Below are 25,086 nucleotides of genomic sequence, written 5' to 3'. Positions count from 1 at the left end.
CCCGCTTTGCTGCAGAAGCTTGTTTTGTTTTTGCAATTCTCGAACATCTAAAAGGTTTCATCTTCAATTCCCGCGCTTTCATATTCTTTTTCTCCCCATCACAAAATTACTTTAAAATTTTAAACAGTCTAAAGCCCCCACCTCTACCTCCTCAGGAGGCGAAGGAAATTCAGCATGTCCTCTACTATTGCCAATTTTTACAAATTCACCATTAAAAAAACATTCTTTCAGGTTGTATCTCAGCTTGGTGTGGCTCCTACTCTGTCCAAAACTACAAAGGGTCGTGAACGAAGCCCAGTCATCACACAAACCAGTCTCCCATCCATTGAGTCCGTCTACACATCACACTGCCTCGGAAAAGCAGACAGCATAATCAAGGTTCCCACGCACACCAGACATACTCTTCCACTTCTTTCTCTCAGGAAAAAGATGCAAAAGTCTGAGAACACGTCAGTCAACTCAAGAACGGCTTCTTCCCTGCTGCCATCAGACTTCTGAATGGACTACCTTATCTTATGATCTTGTTCTACACCCCACCTGTAACTGCAACACTATATTCTGCACCCTCTCCTTTCCTTTTCCATGTACTCTTATGTATGGTATATCATCTGTATAGCTCACAATACTTTTCAATGTATCCCAATGTGACAGTAATAAATTAAATCAAAGGTACATGGAAACCAAGTATTTATTTTTAACTTTTAGCACTTCAGACTTAGAAAGTCCTCGCCTTTCTGATTTTCGAATGCACAAAAGGCACAGAAATTGTATCTGCCAACACCAAACAGATGTGATGATGACCAGCCACTACTCTACATGTTTTGTGTTGTGTTTACATCTGCCTTGCAGCCCAAAGCTGTGTAAATTCCTAAGGTTATAAAGGTTTTTGCATTTTTAAATTTACAACTTTTAGTGTTTTGATACCAGTAAGCAACCTTGAGTGATCATTACACTGCTGTTTTGGATGGCTATTTTCTTTGGATGTTTGGTGCAACACTTGAACCTATCTCCAACAAAACATCAGTACTACTCCTAGCTGAACTGTGATCAGTGTGTACAACGTGTTGTACCAAGATACAAAACTGAGGTCACACGTAGCAACCGGCTCAAGAACAGTTTCTTCCCAGCTGCTGTCAGACTTTTGAATGAACTTATCTTGCATTAAGTTCATCTTTCTCTACACCCCGCTATAACTGTAATGCTACATTCTACACTCTCTCCTTTCCTTCTCTATGAATAATACGCTTTGTATACCACGCAAGATAAAATACTTTTCACCATGTTAATACATGTGACAATAATAAATCAAATTGAAGTTATACCAATCTTAACTTTCCAAAACCAGTGTGGCATACTCCAAAAACCCTCTTCTATTTCAATCACTACGTCTTTTTGTTAAAATTCCTAGCAGACTAAATGTCAAATTTGTTCAAATCCTTTTATGATAAACTTAGTTATAGCCTTTGAATTGTAATTATATTATAAATTTTATGTTCATGTAAAATAACTCAAAGTGCTTTTCTGTTGGTGTGAATATAGGTTATCATGACATGGAGGATATTACCAGAGCAAACTTACTTCCAGTCATTTGCTACTCCCAAGAATACGCTCAAAAAAAGTCCTTTCTTCTCAAATACTGACATATCAATCATGTACTTCCTAGGGATTCTTATATTTTGCACGTGCTTGGATGGCTATTCTGAATATGAAACTGTGCCACAAAGATCCCACTTGCAATGCCCAGTTGGTCTCAGGGAGCTAATCTCAGCTAGGAAAAAAAAGTCCCAAGATACTTTGGGAGTGCATCACACATCCTATTTTGAAAAAAGAGCAACACATTTTCAAGTCTAATTAAGAGCACTTATTTAACATTAAATCAATTGCCTTCATTGGCTTGAAGTTACCTATTTGCACACTCATGACACACATAGGAAACATGACTTCCATCAAGACAGCTCTGCAAATTCAAGCTGCTTACTGCTGGTGAACACCAAGCAACATTCACAGCTTACAAATGCGTGTAAAGACTTTCAACTTTCCCACTTCTCCTTGATATTATATTACCATGATACACCACCACCAACACGCTGGATGGAAGTGATGTGTGTGTGTGTGTTGAGGGGCGGGGGGGGGGGGGGGGGGCAGGGGGCATGATTTTGCATCAGATTAGATGATTAGATCATCCACAAAATTGCCGTGGCTAGTAGGGGCCAGAAATCACTGGCTCCCAAAATTTTCTTACATTCCTTACAGTTTGTAAATAATGTAATGAATTACAATGTCCTTTTACCTGAAAAGAAACAATTGCAACAGCAAAGATGACAATGGTCAGGACAACACAATCAAGTTTGATCAGCACCTCATCATCTACCATTTTATCAGCACTAACTAAACATGCGTTCTCCACCACTAAAGATACCATGGGTTCCCAAGTCACACCTCATCCAGACTTGGACATACATCATTGTTCCTTCCTCACCTGTAGGTCAAATTCCTGGAACTCCCAACCTAACAGGACTGCAACTTCTTCAACAGTTCAATGTGAGCCTTGATCAATTTTTCAAGGGCACTTGAGGGTGGACATTAAATATCAGTGTTCCCAACAAACACCCATGCCCCATGAATGCATTTTAAATATTGTGTAGAACCATTTCCAGAAAAAATGAAATTCAGTTGTTTAGCAGACACCAGTTCACAAGCTAAGTAATACTGCAAGAAAATTCAATGTTTGAAAAAAGGTAAAATTCAAACCCGAGTTTCAACTGTCAAACCTTTTTATTCAAGATAAAAGCTGGTGTAAATAAGGTTTTTCAGATCTTAGTACAAAGCAAGAAGCAAACACTTCATTTTTTAAACAGTAAAAGCAAACTATTTTCCCTCCATCCCACAAACACCTAATGCCAAGCATTATTGCGATTTCAGCCACTGACCTTTCACCCACTATGGAAAGAGAGAAATTAATGGAGTCAGCTTTTTTTCCCCAAATTTATAGTAACTACATTAAAGATCAAGTGAATGGCACATTACTCTTTTTGAATTCTAAATCTCTGCTTAGAATTCAGAGATTTCTAAGAATTCCCAGGCATTCTCGAACCAAATTTTGTTCTGCCCGAGAAAGACAATGTATTTTATAAATCATTCTTGACATCATTTCTTCATCCTGGTCTCAGTTACATAGAAACAAGCAGGTGTGGGCCATTCGGCTCTTCAAGCCTACTCCGCCATTCATTTTGATCATGGCAAATCATCAAATTCAATACCAATGGGTACATGGTTAAAAAGGGTAACAGCAGTGTGCGTGTGCTGAAATGGATGCTAATTAACTGTCAGTTGTACCCTGTAATTTCCAAATTTCCCTTCGAAAAAAAAGGGCATCTGTTTATCCTAGGGATTCTTAGATTTTATTATACCGAATATCTTAACTGGATGCTTCAACATGTAGTCATCCCTAATTTGAACAATTTGAAAATTTGAACTTTAAAAAGATTGTTATACTGTACTTAAACATTTAAGACAAAGCAGTGAAGTCTTCAAGAAATAAAATTACAAAAGTTGCAATAGAATATTTTATTGAAACCATGCACATTTCAAATATGTTCCAGGTGTAAAAAAAATCATGCATCTGTAAATGCTGGCCTGCACAAAGATCAACAATCTAAATTAGAATAGTTTACTTTCATAATAAGTGGAGGGTTGCGCATATTTAACTGTAAAGAATGTGTCCCATACAATATATGCAATGTTATTTAGAAAAGTCATTTTGGCCTACAAAGCTCCTCACAGCTACATGTAAGCTTGACAAGATTACATTGTTAATATGTATGGTTTAACTACATATACACCAACCACCACAGATTGGGGTACATAAGCATGACATTAGATACTTAAGGAAGCGTTATACACAATTATAATTTGCCACCTCCATAAAAGTACTTCTATGTCTGCCGCATACAAAGTCATGCCAGTGAGCTGAATTACTTTATTCAAACTTGTAAAGTTGAAGTTCAATAGCATTACTTGTATATTTAAAAATTAGAGTTTTGGCACTAAAATAAAGTGCAACTATCAAGATGTTTAGTGACAGTTTTTCATGCACAATACCTTGTGCAATACCCCAGCAATAAAATAGGAAAATAAAATCAAAGCTACCCTCAAAATAGCACGTTACACTTCGAAAAGGTTATTAATAGAAGAAAAAAGCAATGGCCATATTTGCACTTATTGCCTAACAGAATCAGTAATGAAAGTTTATATACAATCATCCCTATACTGTTCTCTACACTAGAAAGAAAAACACCAGTTTGAAAAATTTTGCAGTCCCAAAGTTGCATTTACACATACAACTATTTTAAGGAAAACACCCAGCTTGAATTCAGCGTTCGTGAGAAATTGTTGCTAATCCTTAGAGCCAGATCTAGACCGGGACATCGATCTAGATCGGGACCTGGACACTGACCTAGAATGAGAATTGGGTGGAGATGCATTTTCTGATCTTGGCTTTGATTTAATTGGTGACATAGGAAGAGGCACTTCTCTTGATGTTGAGCGGGACTTTGAACGAGAGCGAGACATTGATTTAGCATCTCCTTTACCATTTACTTGAGGGGATCTAGATCTGCTGTGTGATTTATTATTCAATTCAGATTTCGATTTGCTTGGAGACCGGGAACGAGAGCCCTTATCAGACATGACTTTGGAGTTACCTCTTGATCTAGATTTCCTTTCTGGAGACTTTGATTTGGACCTAGAATGGTCTTTGCTTTGCGATCTGGAGTCAGAAATACAAAGAAATGTTATTTGAAAACATCCACTTCCTTTTGATGAGACAAAAATCCAAATCAAATAGAATGTAAATGACTTACAACAATTAAATAAAGATGGTAGAGGGATAGAAAGGGATACACACAGGTTAAGCGAGTGGGCAAAATGTGGAAGATGGAGTATAATGTGGAAGATGTGAACTTGTCCAGTTTTCAGGAAGAATAAAAAAGCAGTACATTATTTAAATAGAGACTGCAGAACTCGATGGTACAGATCCAGGTGCCCTGTGATGCAAATCACAAAGTCAGCATGCAGATACAGCAAGTGATTAAGAAGGTGAATGGCATATTGGTATTTATTGCAAGAGGAAGAGAATACAAGAGTATTGCACAGGGCATTGGTGAGACTATACCTGGAGTACTGTAAACTGTTTTGGTCTCCTTATTTAGAACATAGAACACTACAACACAAACAGGCCTTTCGGCCCACAAGTTGCGCCGATCACATCTATATCTACCAAGCCATAGAACTATCTGCTACTTCCAATGCCATTAGATCCCATATACTCATCCAGAAGTCTTTTAAAAGACCCAGCGAGTTCGCCTCTACCACCACCGACGGCAACCGATTCCACTCACTCACCACCCTCCGAGTGAAAAACTTACCCCTAACATCTCCTCTGTACTTGCTTCCCAGCACAGATAAGTGCGGCGTGCAGGAATGGAACGGTGATAATTATGGGAGATTTCAATCTACATATTGATTGGTCGACCCATGTTGGATGCGGTGGGCTCGAGGAGGAGTTCTTGGAATGCTGCCGGGATAATTTCCTTGAACAGTGTGTGTTGGAGCCGACGAGGGAGCGAGTTATCTTGGATCCGGTGTTATGTAATGAGGCAGGTAGAATTAGGGACCTTGTGGTGAAGGATCCTCTTGGGGAGAGTGATCATTGTACGGTGGAGTTTCTGGTGCAGATGGAGGAGGAGAAAGTGGGTTCCCGGACACGCGTCCTTTGTTTGAACAGAGGGGAGTACGGTAGGATGAGAGAAGAATTGGCGAATGTTGACTGGGGGAGCGCGTTGGAAGGTAGGTCTGCTGAGGAGCAGTGGAGGATCTTTAAGGAGATCTTTCTTGGTGCTCAGCAGAAATTTATTCCGATGATTAAAAAGGACCGTAGGAGGAGAGGTAATAAGCCGTGGATAACGAAGGAGGTGAAGGAAAGTGTTGAATTAAAAGCGGAGGCGTTTAGAGTAGCTAAGATTAGTGGGCAAGAAGAGGATTGGGAGAGGTTTAAATGTCAACAAAGATTGACAAAGAAGTTGATAAAGAAGGGTAGGAGAAACTATGAAGCTGGGCTAGCGCTTAATATAAAAAAGGATAGCAAGAGTTTTTATAAATATATAAAAAGGAAGAGGCTGGCTAGGGTGAACGTTGGACCCTTAGAGGATGAGAGGGGGGACTTAGTGGTAGGGGATGGGGAAAATGACTGAGGTCTTGAATAACTTTTTTGTTTCGGTCTTCACGGAGGAAGACGTGAATAATTTGCCGGGTGTTAGCGATGGAAAGGTGGTAGGACTGGAGGGTCTCAATGACATTATTGTTACTAGAGAGGCGGTGCTCAACAGACTGGAGGGGCTGATTGTGGACAAGTCCCCAGGACCGGATGGAATGCATCCGAGGGTTCTGAAAGAAATGGCGGAGGTGATAGTGGATGCCTTGGTGGTTATTTTCCAAACGTCGCTGGATTCCGGGGAAGTGCCGGAAGATTGGAAAGCGGCGAATGTTACGCCGTTGTTTAAGAAGGGTGCCAGACAAAAGGCAGGGAATTACAGGAAGATTAGTTTAACGTCTGTTGTAGGTAAAATGTTAGAATCCGTCATCAAGGAGGAAATAGCGAGGCATCTTGAGGGGAATTGCTTGATAGAGCAGACGCAGTACGGTTTCGTTAAGGGGAAGTCGTGTCTTGACAAATTTATTGGAGTTCTATGAGGATGTGTCTAGGGCGGTGGATAGAGGAGAGCCGGTGAACGTGGTGTTTCTTGAGTTTCAGAAGGCGTTTGACAAGGTACCTCACAAGAGGTTATTGCAGAAGGTAAGGGGGCATGGAGTTGGGGGGGTAGGGTGTTAGCGTGGATAGAGGATTGATTGTCAAATAGGAGGGTCAATGGGTGCTATTCGCATTGGCGGTTGGTGACTAGTGGAGTGCCCCAGGGGTCGGTGCTGGGGCCTCAGCTTTTTACCATTTATATAGATGATCTGGAGAAGGGAACCGAGTGTATGGTGTCGAAATTTGCTGATGACACCAAGATTGGTGGAACGGCAAATTGTGCGGAGGGTGTGGAGAGTCTGCAGAAGGATCTAGATAGGCTGGGCGAATGGGCCAGGAACTGGCAAATGGAATTTAATGTTGGCAAGTGCGAGGTGGTCCACTTTGGTAGGAATAACGGTAGGAAGGACTATTACTTACATGGCGAAAAACTGCAGCAGGCGACGGTGCAGAGGGACCTCGGGGTCCTTGTGCATGAGTCGCAAAAACCCAGCCTGCAGGTGCAGCAGGTGGTCAGGAAGGCTAATGGGATGCTGGCCTTCATAGTGAGGGGGATTGAATATAAAAGTAGGGAGGTCTTGCTGCGGCTGTATAGGGCATTGGTGAGGCCGCAGCTGGAGTACTGTGTGCAGTTTTGGGCGCTGTACTTACGCAAGGATATTTTGGCCTTGGAGGGAGTGCAGAGGAGGTTTACTAGGCTGATACCGGAGTTGAGGGGGTTGAGCTATGAGGAGAGGCTGAATAAACTAGGCTTGTACTCGTTAGAGTTTAGAAGAATGAGGGGAGATCTCATTGAGACATATAAAATGATGAATGGGATGGATAGGATAGAGGTGGAGAGACTCTTCCCGCTCAGAAAGGACAGTAGGACAAGGGGGCACAGCCTCAAGATAAGGGGGGGGTGCTGTTTAGAATGGAGTTGAGGAGGAACTTCTTCACTCAAAGGGTGGTGAATCTCTGGAATTCTCTGCCCTTTGAGGTGGTGGAGGCTGCCTCGCTAAATATTTTTAAGACGCGGGTTGATGGGTTTTTGATAAGCGAGGGGATTAAGGGTTATGGAGAGAGGGCAGGAATGTGGAACTGAGCCACGACAGATCAGCCATGATCTTATTGAATGGCAGGGCAGGCTCGAAGGGCTAGATGGCCTACTCCTGCTCCTATTTCTTATGTTCTAAACCTGTGTCCTCTCGTAGCGACCATTTCAGCCCTGGGAAATAGCTTCCGAGAATCCACCCTATCTATTCCTCTCAACATTTGATAAACCTCTATCAGGTCGCCTCTCAACCTTCGTCTCTCCAGGGAGGAGAGACCTAGCTTCCTCAACCTATCTTCATAAGGCATGCCTCCCAATCCAGGCAACATCCCTGTAAGTCTCCTCTGCACCCTCTCAATAGCTTCCACATCCTTCCTGTAGTGAGGCGACCAGAACTGCGCACAGTACTCCAAGTAGGGTCTGACAAGGGTCCTATAAAGTTGCAGCATTACCTCCTGACTCCTAAACTCAATCCCTCGATTAATGAAGGCCAGTGCACCATACGCCTTCTTGACCACATCCTCCACCTGCGAGGCCGATTTAAGAGTCCTATGGACCCGGACCCCGAGATTCTTCTGCTCTTCAACCCAGCTAAGACTCCCACCCTTGATATTGTATTCCTGCATCCCGTTGGTCCTGCCAAAATGGACCACTACACATTTATCCGCGTTGAAGTCCATCTGCCACTTCTCCGCCCAGTCTTGCATCCTATCTATGTCACGCTGCAACTACTGACATCCCTCCAGACTATCCACAATGCCACCAACCTTCGTATCGTCGACAAACTTACTAACCCATCCCTCCACTTCCTTATCTAGGTCATTTATGAAAATGACAAACAGCAAGGGTCCTAGAACAGATCCGTGGGGTGGTGATCCACTTCCATGCAGACAACGACCCATCCACAACCACTCTCTGCCTTCTGCAGGCAAGCCAGTTCTGGATCCACAAGGCCAAAGCCCCTTGGATCCCATGCCCTCTCACCTTCTCAAGAAGTCTTGCATGGGGGACCTTATCAAACGCCTTGCTGAAGTCCATGTAAACCACGTCCACTGCTCTTCCTTCGTCAATGTGTTCAATCACATTTTCAAAGAACTCAACTGGACTTGTAAGGCACGACCTGCCCTTGACAAAGCCGTGCTGACTATTCCTGATCGTTCTAAACTTCTCTAAATGCTCATAAATCTTGTCCCTCAGAATCCTCTCCATCAACTTACCAACCACTGAGGTCAGGCTCACCGGTCGGTAATTTCGCGTGCTATCCCTGTTCCCTTTCTTGAAAATAGGAACCACATCCGCAATCCTCCGGAACCTCTCCCGTCTCTATCGACGATGCAAAGATCATCGCCAGGGGCTCTGCAATCACTTCCCTCACCTCCCACAATAACCTGGGGTACATCCCATCCGGTCCCGGCAACTTATCTATCTTGGTGGAATTTAAAAGTTCCAACACATCCTCTCTCTTAATATCCACATACTCAATCTTTTCAGTCTGCCGCAAACCTGTAGTAAAACCTCCCAGATCACTTTCCACCGTGAATACCGAGGCAAAGTACTCATTAAGCACCTCTGCCACGTCTTCCGGTTCCACACAGACTTTTCCCCTTCACCTTTTATAGGTCCTATCCCTTCTTTTCTCATCCTTTTACTCTTCACATATTTGTAGAACGCCTTGGGGTTCTCCTTAATTTTACCCACCAAGGCCTTCTCATGTCCCCTTCTGGCTCTCCTAATTTCCTTTCTAAGCTCCTTTCTACAAGCCTTATACTCCTCCAGATTCTTAACATCTCTTAGCTCTCTTAAACTTTTATACACCTTTCTTTTCTTCCTGACCAGGTTCACCACAACCTTCGTGCAACACAGCTCCCGCGACCTACCAAAACCTCCTTGTCTCATCGGAACGTTGCCGTGCAGAGCTCCAGTCAAACGTTCCTTGAAAATCCGCCACCTTCCTTCAGTACTTTTCCCCAAGAACACCTCCTTCCAGTTTATTCATCCAATTGTCTGCCTGATGTCATCATATTTCCCCTTACTCCAGACAAACACCTTCCTAGCCTGCCTGATCTTATCTCTTTCCAATGCTATTGTGAAGGAGATAGAATTATGATCTCCATCCCCAAGATGCTCTCCCACCGAGAGATCCGTCACCTGTCCTGGTTCATTAGCCAGCGCCAGTTCAAGTACAGCCTCTCCTCTCGTAGGCTTATCCACGTGCTGTGTCAGGAAATCCTCCTGAACACACCTAACAAACTCCTCACCGTCCAAACCCCTTACCCTAGGGATATTCCAGTCGATGTTTGGGAAATTAAAGTCTCCCATCATGACAACTCTGTTATTACTACATCTCTCTAGGATCGGTTTCCCTATCTGCACCTCAACTTCCCTGTCACTACTGGGCACCCTATAGAAAACACCCAGCAACATTTTCGACCCTTTGCTGTTCCTAACTTCCACCCACAGAGACTCCGTAGACAGTCCCTCCACAGCATCCACCCTCTCTGCACCCATGACACTGTCCCTGATCAACAATGCCACATCACCCCCGCCCCCCATCCTTCCTGAAGCATCTGAATCCCGGCACCTGAAGTACCCAGTCCTGTCCGAGACATCCAAGACTCTGTAATGGCCACTACATCACATTCCCAAGCAGTAATCCAAGCCCTAAGCTCATCTACCTTGTTCACTACACTCCTGGCGTTAAAGTAGACACACCTCAGACCCTCGGTCTGGGCACTTCCCTTCTCCACTACCCGTCTAACCTCCCTCTCATACTCTCTACAGTCCTTCTCTACCTGGGAGATAACCTCCTCGCTCTCAGTCTCCTCATCTCTATTCCCTCCCCCCAACCTTTCTAGTTTAAAGCCCCCCCAATTTAAAGAGGATTCGGGTGGAATTCTTCAGCCATGCTCACCCCAAAACCGGAGAACCCCACCCAAGGTCAATGAATCTTTGCATGGGCTGCTCCCCGTCTGCTACAATTCCCATGGTGGTCGGGACAGGAGAATTCCCCCTGTAATCTTTTTAATTGCATTAGGATCAGTTCAGAGAAGGTTCACTCAAATCATTCCAGTATGAGGGGCTTATCTTATGAAGAATGGTTAATCAGGTTGAGCCTAAAACCACTGGAATGTAGAAGAATGAAAGGTGACCTTATTAAAACAGGTAAGATCCTGGAGGGGATTTGGCAGGGTGAATGCCAAGAAAATGTTTCCACTTGTGGGAGAGATTAGAACCAGGAAACACAGTTTAAAAAATTAAACTAAAAAGGCAGTCACCCAACGTTCCAAGTTGCTACTATACAGCAGTTCTCATTAAGACATATCAAGTACTGTATTCAGTAAAGAAGGGGATCACATTTAGCCTTGAAGGCTACTCCCAATGCCACTGACTATTTAGATTGACATCATTCCAGAGGACAGCCAGCAAGTCATGTAACAGACTCAAAGTCCCAGATATGAGAGAAAATCAGGCTAAATGTCACAATTGAGCCAAATGAAACGTTGATGTGAAACTCATAAATGGAGGGGGATGGGATTGGGGCTAGGAAAATACTTGAAATCAGGAGAATCAATTATGACAGTAGTTAACTGGACAAAGGCTAATATGATATTCATTTATATATGCATACTTTACAAATTAGAATGAATCAGCACACGTCTACCCAAAACAATAATAATTACATTTCCATGCTGTCAAGTCCCAACAACCTGCATTAATCACTGAAGTTAAACAAATTAAGAACAGAATAGTTAGACAGAAAGGGCATACAAAATAGTTTTGCAGTTGATGCAGCATTTGGAATTAAGTAACCTTTTTCTGGTAAGATATGAAACATCAACTTCACAAAGGATGTATTTGAGTCAATCTATCCAAACAAGTGTAATAGAAATATTAAGCATGAATACAATCCCAATTGTTCATAAGACATTAAAACCCTTGAGCTATTATTGAGGTAATGTTCCGTGAACGGCTGACCAATTGAGAATAGGGGCTTACAGCCGGCTACAAAAAGAACCTCTCTCTCCAGCTTACACGACACAAAAAGATAAAAAAGTGGAATGTTCAGAACATTAAATTTATAATACAGCAGTTTTTTTTTTATTCATTCATAGGACATGGGCGTCACTGACTGGTCAGTATGAATTGCCCATCCCAGTTGCCCAAGGGTAGTTGAGAGTCAACCACATTGCTGTGGCTCTTGAATCATATATAGACCAGACCAAGGATGGCAGATTTCCTTCCCTAAAGGAACATTGGTTAACCAGATTTTTTTTTGCCCCCAGCAATCAACAATGGTTTCATGGTCATCAGTAGATTCTTAATTCCAGATACATTTTCTGGAAACCAAATTCCTCCATCTGTCATAGCAGGATTCAACCCAAGTTCCCAAAACATTAGCTGAGTTTCTGGATTAATAGTATAGCGATAATACCAATGGGCCATCACCTCCCCTAATGATTATGGACTGCATGGTGCCCACCATGGAACCGTCAGCTACAAAATGCAAATAGTTTGCCGAACTGGAACATTCCTTAAACAACTGATAAGGACAGACGCTGCACTGATTATGACAATGTAATAGAGCCAGAAACAAAGTCTACAAAATTCAAGAAAGGGGCAACTAACAAATAAGATCGCAAACAAGATTGGGTTTGTTGAATTTTAACAGCCAGATTTCAGGGTCAAATGTAATATATCCATAGTCTACTGGATTCACCAGAATTCTACTCATGGCACCAACATCTCTGAAGTACTCCAATTGTACATCATCCCATTATATTAAACTATCTAAATATATTCTTATTGTAAAAGCAAAATACTGTGGATGTTGGAAATCTGAAATAAAGACAGAAAATTCTGCAAATACTCAGCAGGTCTGACAACATTTGACTAAAGAAAAATAGAATTAACATTTTGAGTCATCAGAAATCAACTTTATCATTTTGTGTGAAAAATCAACTGAAAGAACCATTTTTGTAAAGTTAAAAGCTTGACAGACCTAACAATGTATGATACAGAATTTGCCTTCCAACAAACAAAATTTAGCCTACAAAGTCATTTGATAACTTACTTACCTAGAACGTGACCGACTCTTTGAGGCACTACCAGATCTACTTCGACTGCTCCTACGACTCCTACTGCGGGAGTGTCGACGACTTCGTGACCTAGATCTGTGAATTAAAAGATTACTCAAAAGCGAATAATGGCTACTCACAATAACTGTCTTTCTTTACCAGTTATTTTACGTTGAAACATGCACCTCAGCTCAATTTTCTCAATAATCACATTGTCTACTTGACAGTATGTTTCGCAAAAATATCATCTCCACCTTTATGATACCCAGGTCAATTTAAACACTGAGTGGACATGGAAGGTCACAACATGCCGTTGGAAGTATATAGATCTCCCACATCAAAGTTAAATTCGCGCTCCGATGTCCAGCCAATGACAGCTGGAGGGGAGCACCACCATTGGCTTCGAGTGCCCAAGCAAGAGAATACATTTTGGATTAGGTACCAGAGCAAAATCTTTTCAATTAATATTATTCACTCATGTGGATATCTAGCACTGACAAGGCTATACTACGACGAGAAAAGATACCCAGTGGCAGGCACAGACCCACAAAACAAAATCCAAACTTTGAGTCAAAAATGTTTCAAGTGCACAGACAGACTTGCAATAACATAGCGATTTTAATCATGACCTTAATTTTGAAAGTGAGCGACAGCCAATGAAGCTATTTTTTGAAGCGAGTCACTATTGTAATGTAGGAAACTCAGTAGCCAATTTTCACACACTGTGCTCCCACAAACAGCAATGCGATAATGACCAGATAAACAGTTTTGTGATGCTGGTTTGAGGGATAAATAGTGAGCAGAACTTTTACTCTTTGAATGTACATGTGATCTTTCACTTTTGCCAGAGGGAAAAGGCAAGACTTTTGGTTTAACATCCACCTGAAGATTTGCACCTCAGGCATTTCAACACAGCTTAATATTGTGTTCAAGTCTCTGGAGCAGAGGAATAGAGACAAGGATTTGAATCCACCAGTTTTTGACTGAAGACTTGAACATTAAATCCACCAAGCTGTTGTAATCTGCAGCCACCCAATCCAGAGATTTAAATTTAAAACTTCAGTACAGCATTGGGGATGGGAATTGTTGATGTTGCATTTTTCAAAGACATTCAACCGAGACTGCTTTCTGACATATACACACACACACACACACAAAAGAAACACAAGAAACACAGGAATCCCCAAACAAAATTTCCTTCAACCAAACTGATTACCTGGTCAGTTAACTCATCTAGAATACTGACTCATATAAATTGGCTGCAATTAGCTACAAGATGCCAAAGTTGCAAAAGACATTACAAACCAATTCACACACACACACATCTTTTCAATCTTGTCTCTGCCCTCCCACAGCTCCAAGACTGCCGTGTCAACAATCCTATCTTACATGGCTGAAACAGTGTATGCCACTGCTACAGTTAAGTATTCTCAGCTCCTTTCTTGTTGGTCCAGCTTCATTCATTTCCTATCAAAGGACTGCACCTTGACAGTATAGGGAGATTTCCATGCTTCTGTGATTCCAACTGCAATGCTCCCACTCATATACCTGTATTAACCATCTTTTTAATTTCTGAATACACCAACATTCTCACTAGCTCTCTAAAACGGATCTTGCTCAAACTACTATTGACACTACTTACATTCAGGCTACCACTACCCTGCACATAGCTGTTCAGAATCTACTTCTGCCGCTTCTTCCATTTCAGTTTACTCTCCACTATACCTTGATTCAGTTTTATCATCAGTAGCAGTAGAATAGTTTTCAGCCAGATTATTCCAAACTTGTCAAATTTTTCAAAACCCATATCCTTGCCACATTTCTCTCCTCATTCTGAATTCCCTCATTCTTTTCCTCTTCTAACCTTCCTTAACACCAGGAGGAAATATACTAAACATCGGAGATAAAAACAAAAAAGTGAACATCTGTACGAAAAAGTTGTGACTGATTGAGGTGTCCATAACCCGGGGGATTAGCATTTAATCGAGTTCTTGAAATGCCAAGGCATACAAGTGCTGGAAAATGGACTAAAATAAGGTATGTGCCTGATGTCCAATGCAAAGACAATGAGCTGAAGGGCCTTTTCTGCACTATACAATTCCATAACACTAGGATAGAATTCATCTTCAGAGCTCAAAATAACATCAACTTGTCTTTTCTTTTAGATATGCTAACTGATATTTCCTGTATCTTGTGTTTTAATAAATCTCCTCAGATGTTTCACTATGTTAAATCATACTATATAGGTGGCATTGCTGTACACAATGTACCTTAGATTTTATAAATGGATTCTTATAAAGAAGTTACTAAAATCTCAACTGGGCAACCTAACTACAGGTGTGCTTCATAAAAGATTTATCAAGTAAATATTCATCACACTTGAACTGAAAAAAAGCACTCACCGTGACCGACTACCAGAGGAAGAACGTCGATTGCGGGGCCGGTCTTCAACTAATCGAATCTTTCTCGCGTTAATTTCAGTGCCATCCAGCTTGTCCAAAGCCCGTTTCATATCAGAGTAAGACCTGAATTCAATAACTCCTTCATTCATGCGCTGCTTATGAGCATCTGCATAGGTCACTTCTCCTGCCTGTCTCATGAAATCCTTCAAAAAGTGGAAATAAAAAGACAATCAGTGAACGAGGTAACTTCAGTGCTGAACATTACCTGGAAAATCACATGTAGTTCCAATATCTACTTTTAGATCTTGCCAGCTGCAACGACTTGAAAGATTTTCAACGATGAGTCTGAACTCTGTTCGGACAGGTGGTCCATACTTCTCCCGTCCATTTCTTCGATATCCATAACCACCACCGCCTTAAGAGGTTTAACAGAAAGTCAGTTATCATTTGATTTATGATAATTCTTAATATTTTAAATGAAACTAGATAAGAGTATTAAGAAATCGGTTAATAATTACAATTTCATGGATTTTGTATTTACACTAAATGCTACAATTATGTTACCATTGCATGGCTGCATATATTTTGCCAAATATCAAAACTAAATATTACATAATGTACTTACATTCTAGCAGATTTTAGAAGTTTGGTACAACACACATATGGTAACAGGCACCTAGTTCAGATTAACCAGTAATGTCTAACCCTTGGCATCCTCATCACCCAGGGTCTAATGGCAAAGGCAGCTGTCGTCATGGCTTCCATTAGGTCAGCCAAACGCCAAAGGCTACATATTGTAAGGTAAAGCCAAGGTCAATCGGAACGGGCAGACATCTTAGCCTCACTGGATTCTTTCAATTAAAAGATCAAGGTCTTGTTAACAAAGTTTGGATGAACACTTTCACTGTTACACAATTTAAACAATAAAAACCATTAGAAATTTTTAAAAGCAAATTCAAAAGTTAAACAAAGTGACGTTGAGCAAGATCTTAAACCACTCACTGCGACCACCACCACCACCATAACCACCACCATAGCTCCCATCACGACGTGGTCCTCTTGCGTGCTCCACGATGATACGCTCACCACAAAGTTCTTTCCCATTCAGTTCATAAACTGCATCATCTGCATCACGTGCATCTTCAAACTCAACAAATCCATACCTGAAGGGAAACAAATCAATAAGAACATCGTACAACACTTTTGCATGGCCCACATGATGAATGTTTACATATAAATATTCACTGCACTTGTAGAAACCATCATGGATTCAGCTTTCCCCACTACCTCTGGTAATACATTTCATTTCCTAACGCTGTGGATAAATTCTTCCCAGACATTCCCTTGTTATTTTGATGATTGATATTTGTGCGCTTTAATCATGGAGTCAAAGCTGGTAACAATAATTTCCCTTTACTTAAACACCCCCTCATTTTGCACATGCCACAACTGCAATGTTCAGAACCACCTGATTTTGCACTGCATGTCAAAAATTCAAGTTTGAGATTAGTGCAGTTCAGCCCACACACTTCGATAGCCTCAAATTTTATAACAATTGGTTAATACCACACACAATGGAGAATTTGAAGACCAAAAAATGCATTTAAAAAAGTAACAGCTTTAAAGATCCGAATGTAAATAAAAAGTGAACAATTTCTACAACCAAATTCTATTATTGTGGCTGCCCAAATCCACATAGAAAGTACAGGCCCACTAGAATATAGTTTTAATAACTGATAAATATATTAAGAGAAAGAAAGAAAGAATGCTTATAGGCATCAAGTTGAATGCAAAAAAAGTTACTCTATATTTCAGGACAAAAATAGCAGCACATGAAGATGAAGAGGGTTATTTTTTGAAAGGAAATGCATTATCTGCAATTATCAATATTAGGTCAAACACAGTGCACAGTCAAAGCAGGGCAAACATGGGACAGCGAGAAAGCCCTGAACAACATGCAGCATTTAAGAACCAAGATTTAACCTGCTCCATCCCACCCCTTGATTTGCCTTCCGTATCTCTCTCCCTTTCAATCCCAAACTTGGTGTTGTCTGCTTTCTGTGTGCCCACCACTTGGTCCGGAGGGTTTCCTCCCCCACCGTGCTGTTGCGCACACGCGCTCTGTCCCTCCTCTCCGTGCTGTCATGTACACCGTCGCAATACATACTCTCACCTTGCTCTCACACATACTGTGCACCCCCATCTTGATCAAGCAGGCGCCATGCCCCCACCGGGTCCTCAGAAGACCACTCTGTACCACCTCAACCCCCACTTGCCCTCTGTCATCCCCTCTCTCTACCATAACCTCAGTTAACCACGCTCTTTGTGTCCTCAGTCACCCTCTCTCCCCCATCGGACCCTCTCCCCCCACAGACCATGCCCTCTCCCCCTCCCCGCCATGCCCCCACCCGCCCTCTCCCCCTCCCTGCCATGCCCCCACCCGCCCTCTCCCCCTCCCCGCCAGGCCCCCGCCCTCTCCCCCTCCCCGCCAGGCCCCCGCCCTCACCCTCCCCGCCAGGCCCCCGCCCGCCCCCGCACCCTCCCCGCGATGCCCTCACCCGCCCCCTCCCCCTCCCCGCCATGCCCTCACCCGCCCCCTCCCCCTCCCCGCCATGCCCTCACCCGCCCCCTCCCCGCCATGCCCTCACCCGCCCTCTCCCCCTCCCCGCCATGCCCTCACCCACCCTCTCCCCCTCCCCGCCATGCCCTCACCCGCCCTCTCCCCCTCCCCGCCATGCCCTCACCCGCCCTCTCCCCCTCCCCGCCATGCCCTCACCCGCCCCCTCCCCCTCCCCGCCATGCCCTCACCCGCCCCCTCCCCCTCCCCGCCATGCCCTCACCCGCCCCCTCCCCGCCATGCCCTCACCCACCCTCGCCCCCTCCCCGCCATGCCCTCACCCACCCTCTCCCCCTCCCCGCCATGCCCTCACCCACCCTCTCCCCCTCCCCGCCATGCCCTCACCCACCCTCTCCCCCTCCCCGCCATGCCCTCACCCACCCTCTCCCCCTCCCCGCCATGCCCTCACCCACCCTCTCCCCCTCCCCGCCATGCCCTCACCCACCCTCTCCCCCTCCCCGCCATGCCCTCACCCACCCTCTCCCCCCCAAGCCATGTCCTCACGCACCGTCTCCCCCTCCACGCCATGTCCTCACGCACCGTCTCCCCCTCCACGCCATGTCCTCACGCACCGTCTCCCCCTCCACGCCATGTCCTCACGCACCGTCTCCCCCCCCCACACCATGCCCTCACGCACCGTCTCCCCCCCCCCACACCATGCCCTCACTCACCGTCTCCCCCCCTCACACCATGCCCTCACTCACCCTCTCCCGCCCACACCATGCCCTCACCCCCCACACCATGTCCTCATGCACCCCCCCCCCACGCCATGCACTCACTCACCACCCCTCCCACATCATGCATTGCCCATTTTGCTCTCTCCATTCCTCCCACCCCACCCCACGCCCCCCCCCAGTCCTCAGGGACCTCCCTCCTCTCTTCCCACTGCACCCTTTGCTCTCACTCTTGCACTCTCTCCACATTTCCCCCTCCACCCCTCTCTCCCTCCCTCTTCTCCAGCCGCTGGGCCCACTCCCCTCCCTCTGCACACCTCCTGCCGCCATTTTATCCCCAATCCACGCGGCATTCGCTGCCCCCACCCCCCCCCCCCCCCCAACGCCTTCGCAGGGGCAGATGGAAGGAACCCGGAATGATTCCCTCCCGCCCCCCCACCCCCCCAGCGGCGGGATTGCTGCTGCTGCTGCCAGCTCCCGTTAACCCGGGGAAGGGGAGTGGACACTGGGTGTGCGGTGCGGGGTGCAGGGTGTGCGCTGGGCCGGCGGTGTGGAGGCTGGAGCCGGGCCCATGGGTGGGGGTGGGAGGACTCCCGCTATACCCCCCCCCACCCCCGGACGGGGGGCCGCGGCGCATCCCTCACCCGTTCTTCAGGTCCACCTCCAGCAGCTTGCCGTAACCCTTGAAGAACCTCTCCAGGTCCTTCTCCCGGACCTGGTAGCTCAGCCTCCCGACATAAACACGCGGCATCCTTTCGGCCGAGCGCGGCTATTTATTTATTGATTCTCCCCCCCGCCCGAGCCGCCGCCGCTGCTTGCTCTCTTTGTGCTTCGCCAGTGACGTGGAACACCGCTCGCTTCCCCCCCTCCCGCCCTGCGAATCCCGCCGCGTACGTCACTGAGAGCTGCGCCTCACCTCACTGTACGTCATCACTTTGTGTGCCTCTGCCCTCTGGGTATTGTAGTTCCCTCTCTCTGCCCTCTGGGTAGTGTAGTTCTTTCCCACACGTCGCCTTTGCAGCTGCAGCCCCCAGTACCTCACTGAAAGTTTGATTTGATTTATTACTGTCACATGGGGAATTTCACAATAACTTCATTGCAGTGTTAATCAGGGTTATGCAGTGAAAAGTAAGCCTTTAATGTATTGCGATACAGTGAAAAATATTGTTTCTTGCACACTATACAGACAGTGGAGAGGATGCAGATTATAATGTTGCAGTTATTTTGATTTGATTTTTGTCACATTTATTGGGATACAGTGAAAAGTATTGGTTCTTGCACACTATACAGACCAAACATAGAGTACACAAGGAAAGGGTGCAGAATGTAGCATAGCAATTACTTTGATTTGATTTATTAATTTCAAATGTACTGGAATACAGTGAAAAATATTGTTTCTTGCATACCATATAGATAAAACATACTATTCATAGAGGACAGAAGGAGAGGGTGCAGAATGTGCTGTTACAGTTACTCTGATTTATTATTGTCACATGTATTGGGATATAGTGAAAGTATTGTTTCTTGCACATTGTACTAACAAAACATACCATTCATAGAGTGCATAAGGACAGGGTGCACAATATAGTGTTGGGGTTACTTTGATTTGATTTATTATTGTCACATGTATTGGGATATAGTGAAAAGCATTGTTTCTTGTGCATAATACAGACAAAGCATACCATTCATAGAGTACTTAGGGGAGAAGGAAAGGAGATGGTGCAGAACATGGTGTTGCTTTTTAAAGTTTATTTATTAGTGTCACAAGTCACTGCCAATGAAGTTATTGTGAAAATCCCCTAGTCACCACACTCCGGTGTCTCTTTCAGGAGCCTGAGGGAGACGTTAGCATGGCCATTGCAGCTAACCAGCATATCTTCCAAACTGGGAGGAAACTAGAGCACCCAGAGGAAGCCTAAGCAGACACGAGGAGAATGTGCAGACTCTGCACAGACAGTGACCCAAGTCAGGGATCGAACCCAGGTCCCTGGCTCTGTGAAGCAGCAATGCAAACCACTGCACCACAATTTTGTCCATGCAGTTACTTTGATTTCATTTATTATTGTCACATATATTGGAATGCAGTGTAATGTATTGCTTCTTGCACACAAGTGAAAAGTACTATTTCTTGCACACTCTGCAGACAAACCATGCTCTTCATAGAATATAAAGGGGAGAAGGAAAAGAGAGTGATGGAATATAGTGTTACTGTCACAAATAAGTGCAGGGTGCATGGGGTCGTTGATTCTGCTGGCTACTTTTCTGAGGCAGCTGAAAGTGTAAATGGAGTCAGTTAATGGGAGCCTGGTTTGCATGATGGACTGGGCTACATTCTCAACTCTTTGTAATTTCTTGCATCATTTACCACTCATGGCAATCAGTGCCAGGTTTCACAGGTCGCTTTCAGGGTGGGTGTCATGGGCATGTCTCTACCAACCAGACCAGCAGTAAGGTAATGGTGACTTTTAAGAGGCTGCCAGGCAATGGCTTCATTGGAGGGGAAAGGTGGCATTCCGACACTTGACTGGAGGGGGGCAGAGTTTGGGGGAGAAGGTTTGTTACAGATTGACATAAAACACCTCGGGCTGAATGAAGAAACTCCTCAGTTTACAATGTTGACTGTGCAAAGACTATCCTTGTCCCAGACCGGGGAGGGTATGTCAGACCAATTTCAATCATGCCCAGTATGTTGTGTGCATTGTGTTGTCATAACATCATGTGCCTCAGTCCATGGGGTATCGGACATCATACTGGGATGCAGATGGCACATTCAGTCAGCGGAGCCTTCTGCAGCTTACACATGGGGAAAAGGCTTCATTGGGATATTTGGTGTGGGAAGGGTATATGTTTAACTGGCCTCAAACTGAGGAGTGGTGAGGTCCACATATGGCATAGGTGCATCCACTTCAAAGTGTTCAAGGTCTAAGAATCAGATGTAAACCACAAACATGATGGGATCAAAGATTACAGGAGAAGAATTAAGAGGTATATGAGGGAGAAAAACCTGAACAGGAAGCTCCTCCAGGGTGATGGAGGATTCAGTCTGGTCAGCAACATCGTTTTCCAACCTGTAGCAATGGCACTGGGCAAAGTTGAAATAAGAATTTTTGCTGGTGAAGGCTTTGAAGGTAGATTAGAGGACAGTTGGATGCATGTGAGGACCAATTAAAGGCTATGCATTCTCGCAAGGCTCATCTGGCAAAGTGGCATCATCAGTCGCTCTGAAAGTGACTGATCATCTATGCCAGTGGCTCCTTCCAGGGCTCCACTGTGGGATCCCTCAAGCATCATTGCACAAATGCATTCATGATTTAATAGATGCATCCTTGCTGTGACCAGGTGTTAACTGGAGGAAGGAGTCGTGGCATCAGAAATCAAAAAGTGCTGCTCTTCAAGTGTCTCTCATTCACAAATGCAGCCTACAAGAGCCAGGAGCTGTTCCACCTTCCTTAGTAGGCTCATGGTTGTATGTTTTCAATCTGACAGAGCTCTGCAAAGAGATACATCTCCAGCAAAAGGACAATGCATTCTGTGTAACCTTCTTGTGAGACTGATAGGTGACACTTGAGTGACAGCAGCCGAGGACGTTCCATGGATATAAATCTATTCAGAGGTGAAGCAACCCCCTGTGTCACATTCCTCGCTATTGTAATGTCCTTTGTTAGGTGTTGTGGGTTTTACACAAAAAGACTTGGTTTGCACAAGTAGATTCAAACCAACACACAACAGGTTTTATTGAATGAGGTGTTCTCTACACTGCACCAAGGACAAGTACAAAGCACCAAGTAAAATAGCAGCCTCTGCAAATACCCTAATGACAGCACCATCAATTTATGTGATCAGATCTTACACCAACTCTTTTAAATATATAATATCACATTAACATCCATCACTCTCCGTTCAGGACACTGGCTTACTTTTACCCTCACTTTATACGCTTGTGGGTGACCTCAGGATGACAATGTTCAACCACTTGCGCACCAGATATTAAAATGTCTCCTCTTTAGGACACACATTGTGTGCTCATAGCCAGCCCTGGCCCTCACAAACTCCAAAATTCTTAAAACGCCATGAAGCCTCAAGGTCACAAGTTCTCACTAATAAAGAACACATTTCAGCTTCAGTACATCCTCACTCTTATCCCATTGCTTCTCTTAACATTATCTAAAGCTACAATGTGCGATCCAGAGCACGTTCAAATGTTCAATTAACCATCAAATATCACCATTTACCATTAGCATCATTCATCTCAGCAAGGTAATGGGACATAGAGCGCAGCATCCCAATATTGTGACGAGAGCTTTATGACCACAATACAGACAATTACAAGTTGAGAAACACTAAAGCTTGTAGGTTTGAACATCAGGGTGATAATGTGGATTTTGCACCTTGAGGCTGCAAGATGCTGCCACTTATTGGTGAGCTTCGCAGATGTATACGAGGTTGGCAGACAGGACTGCACAAGAGCTCTGCGTACGGCTTCATAGCATGAAAACCCTGTCGGATGACAGACAGCGCATGGAGTTGCACAATAACTGACCTTTCTCAGCACATAAACACATCTCTCCTTCACCATTCAAGGACGCAGATGAGATAGGAGAATACCTCTGCCTCAATCTTACACAGTCAAGAATATACATGACATGACCCTGCAAAGTATGCAAACGAGGTTCCTTCCACAAATGCACTTAACATTAAGAAATGTACACATTCACAGGATCTGGGTGTGCCAATCCTAATTGCCAACCACATTGTTGTGAGTTTGGAGTCATATATGGATCAGGGTTGTGTCAGGCTTCCTTTCCTAAAAGGTGAGGTGAGCCAAATAGGTTTTTTAAACAACAGCCCAGTAGTTTCATAGTCACCTTTACTGAAACCAGCCTTTTATTCCAGATTTCTGTAATGAACTGAATTTTAATTCCCAAGCTGCTATGGTGGGAAATGAACGCGTGGCTATAGATTATTAGTCCTGATTTTTGAATTAGTGGTTCCTCACATGATCACTATGCAACCACCCTTGTTTCTCGATTTGCACTAGCTCCAATTTGCATCAAAGTTTTAGTTTCTTATTTGCTAAAGAAAGGGAGAACTAATAGATATTCTGATTTAGCCAAAGAAGGAAGACTGTGATGAGTTACATCTATATATATAAAGAGATAGGCTCACACTATGAGCTTTTGAATTCAACTGTGTAGCTATGTGGAAGAGCTGAGCAGATGGCAGGTGCTTCTCCAGAGGGCGAGGCTAAATTGAGTCAAGCAAGGCTGCTGCCAGATATTTCCAGCCCTCTGGCATGGAGTGCTGCTGGCAGAGTGCTAGCAACAAGGAAGTTGAAAATTCAGCTCTGGTGGGTGCATGTCCTATGGAGCACAATACAAGAAAGAAAGGAAAAATTAGTTTGAAACGTGGCATACGCAAGCATTGCAGTATGTCCCTGATCAAGTCCTTTCACTTACTTGCACTTTGAATATTTGCCTTGATTAACACATTTAGTACTTTAGCGGTCATTGATCAAATGCATTATATACGTTTCAGCTATGTCATCTGAAAAGTTGCCAGCATTAAGACATGCTCATGTTAATTTAATGATCTTTGCTGTTTGGTTTCACATCATTGTGCTCATCACCAGCTGTGAAAACCAAATTGGGTCATCTGTTAATTCTACATCAGTGTGGGATTTGTTCATCCAAATTGATTCAATTCCAAAAAAATAGAGTTAGATTGAGATCTTTATTAATGGTAGCAACTGCATTTTTACTCTGCACAAATATCCTCTTTAATTGCAGTAAAATTAACTTTCAGGGGTTATATTCTCTGCTAATAAGTTCACAAAAATTTGACCATGATTAATCATTGTATGGAGGAACTAATCCTCTCACATGGAGGTACGCACGCCAAATGTTTTTTTAATCAAAATTGATTCGAAAAATGAATTTATCATTCATTGTATTTTTAGCGATTAACAAACTGCTGTTGCTTGCTGCAGATGGTAGTCACTATTTTTCAAGTAATTAAATGAAACTAATAACATGTTTTCCTTTTTATGTTGAAACATTACATTTTTTAGTTGAAGGATGATGCATGAGCTCCTCAGGTAAGACAACAAATCAACATGCCATATTGTTTGGAACTAAATCCAGTACCCAAAATGTATCCCTGGTCTGTTCAGAATTCTAGGGCTAGAAGATCGAGTTTCTGGAATTGGCTTTCCTTCCATTATCCCGTGGCCTCTGCAGGCAAGGTGCACATGTGGATGCAAGTGGAAAATTTTCTTATTCGTGTTAGGCATAATGAACAGCCAAAGCTATTTTTAAAGGTAGATTTACACTTTCGTGATCTCCAGTGCACAGAGTAATTTTTTGCCTCGTGTAAGAACAGGAATGAGCTTAGACATGATGTCCCATTGCGTGAAACAGTATTTGATGTTCACTGTCTAATAATGTGTTGGGATTAGAATTTCGCGTATGGTCGCATAGT

At 43.8% G+C, this 25,086-nt stretch overlaps 1 protein-coding gene across 2 annotated transcripts; it reads right to left on the bottom strand.

The window, feature by feature from the left end:
- Positions 1–3,538: 3,538 nt before the first annotated feature.
- Positions 3,539–19,449, bottom strand: LOC145353871 (serine/arginine-rich splicing factor 6-like). 2 transcript variants are annotated; one of them, XM_080204780.1, is made up of 6 exons: positions 19,254–19,449; positions 16,321–16,481; positions 15,615–15,733; positions 15,319–15,521; positions 12,917–13,012; positions 3,539–4,768 (listed from the first exon to the last, which is right to left on the bottom strand). In XM_080204780.1, the coding sequence occupies exons 1-6, from the start codon at positions 19,358–19,360 to the stop codon at positions 4,396–4,398; spliced, it is 1,059 nt and encodes a 352-aa protein (XP_080060906.1). In that variant the 5' UTR covers positions 19,361–19,449; the 3' UTR covers positions 3,539–4,395. The 2 variants fall into 2 exon arrangements, with proteins under 2 accessions (XP_080060906.1, XP_080060907.1); XM_080204781.1 differs by having other exon boundaries at positions 16,405–16,481.
- Between the last annotated feature and the right edge of the window lie 5,637 nt (positions 19,450–25,086).

This window comes from Carcharhinus amblyrhynchos, chromosome 16 (genome assembly GCF_965287045.1).
Source record: "Carcharhinus amblyrhynchos chromosome 16, sCarAmb.v2.hapA, whole genome shotgun sequence".
Classification (NCBI taxonomy): domain Eukaryota; kingdom Metazoa; phylum Chordata; class Chondrichthyes; order Carcharhiniformes; family Carcharhinidae; genus Carcharhinus; species Carcharhinus amblyrhynchos.
This window is presented reverse-complemented; position numbering and strand designations above follow the sequence as displayed.

Bases quoted from the DNA above. Each gene is read 5' to 3' on its own strand.
- LOC145353871 (XM_080204780.1), bottom strand. From the start codon at position 19,360: ATGCCGCGTGTTTATGTCGGGAGGCTGAGCTACCAGGTCCGGGAGAAG. The intron at 16,482-19,253 runs GTGAGGGATGCG...GTTTCCCTTCAG, and splicing joins GAGGTGGACCTGAAGAACGG to GTATGGATTTGTTGAGTTTG. The intron at 15,734-16,320 runs GTGAGTGGTTTA...AAACCTCTTAAG, and splicing joins TGGTGGTGGTGGTGGTCGCA to GCGGTGGTGGTTATGGATAT.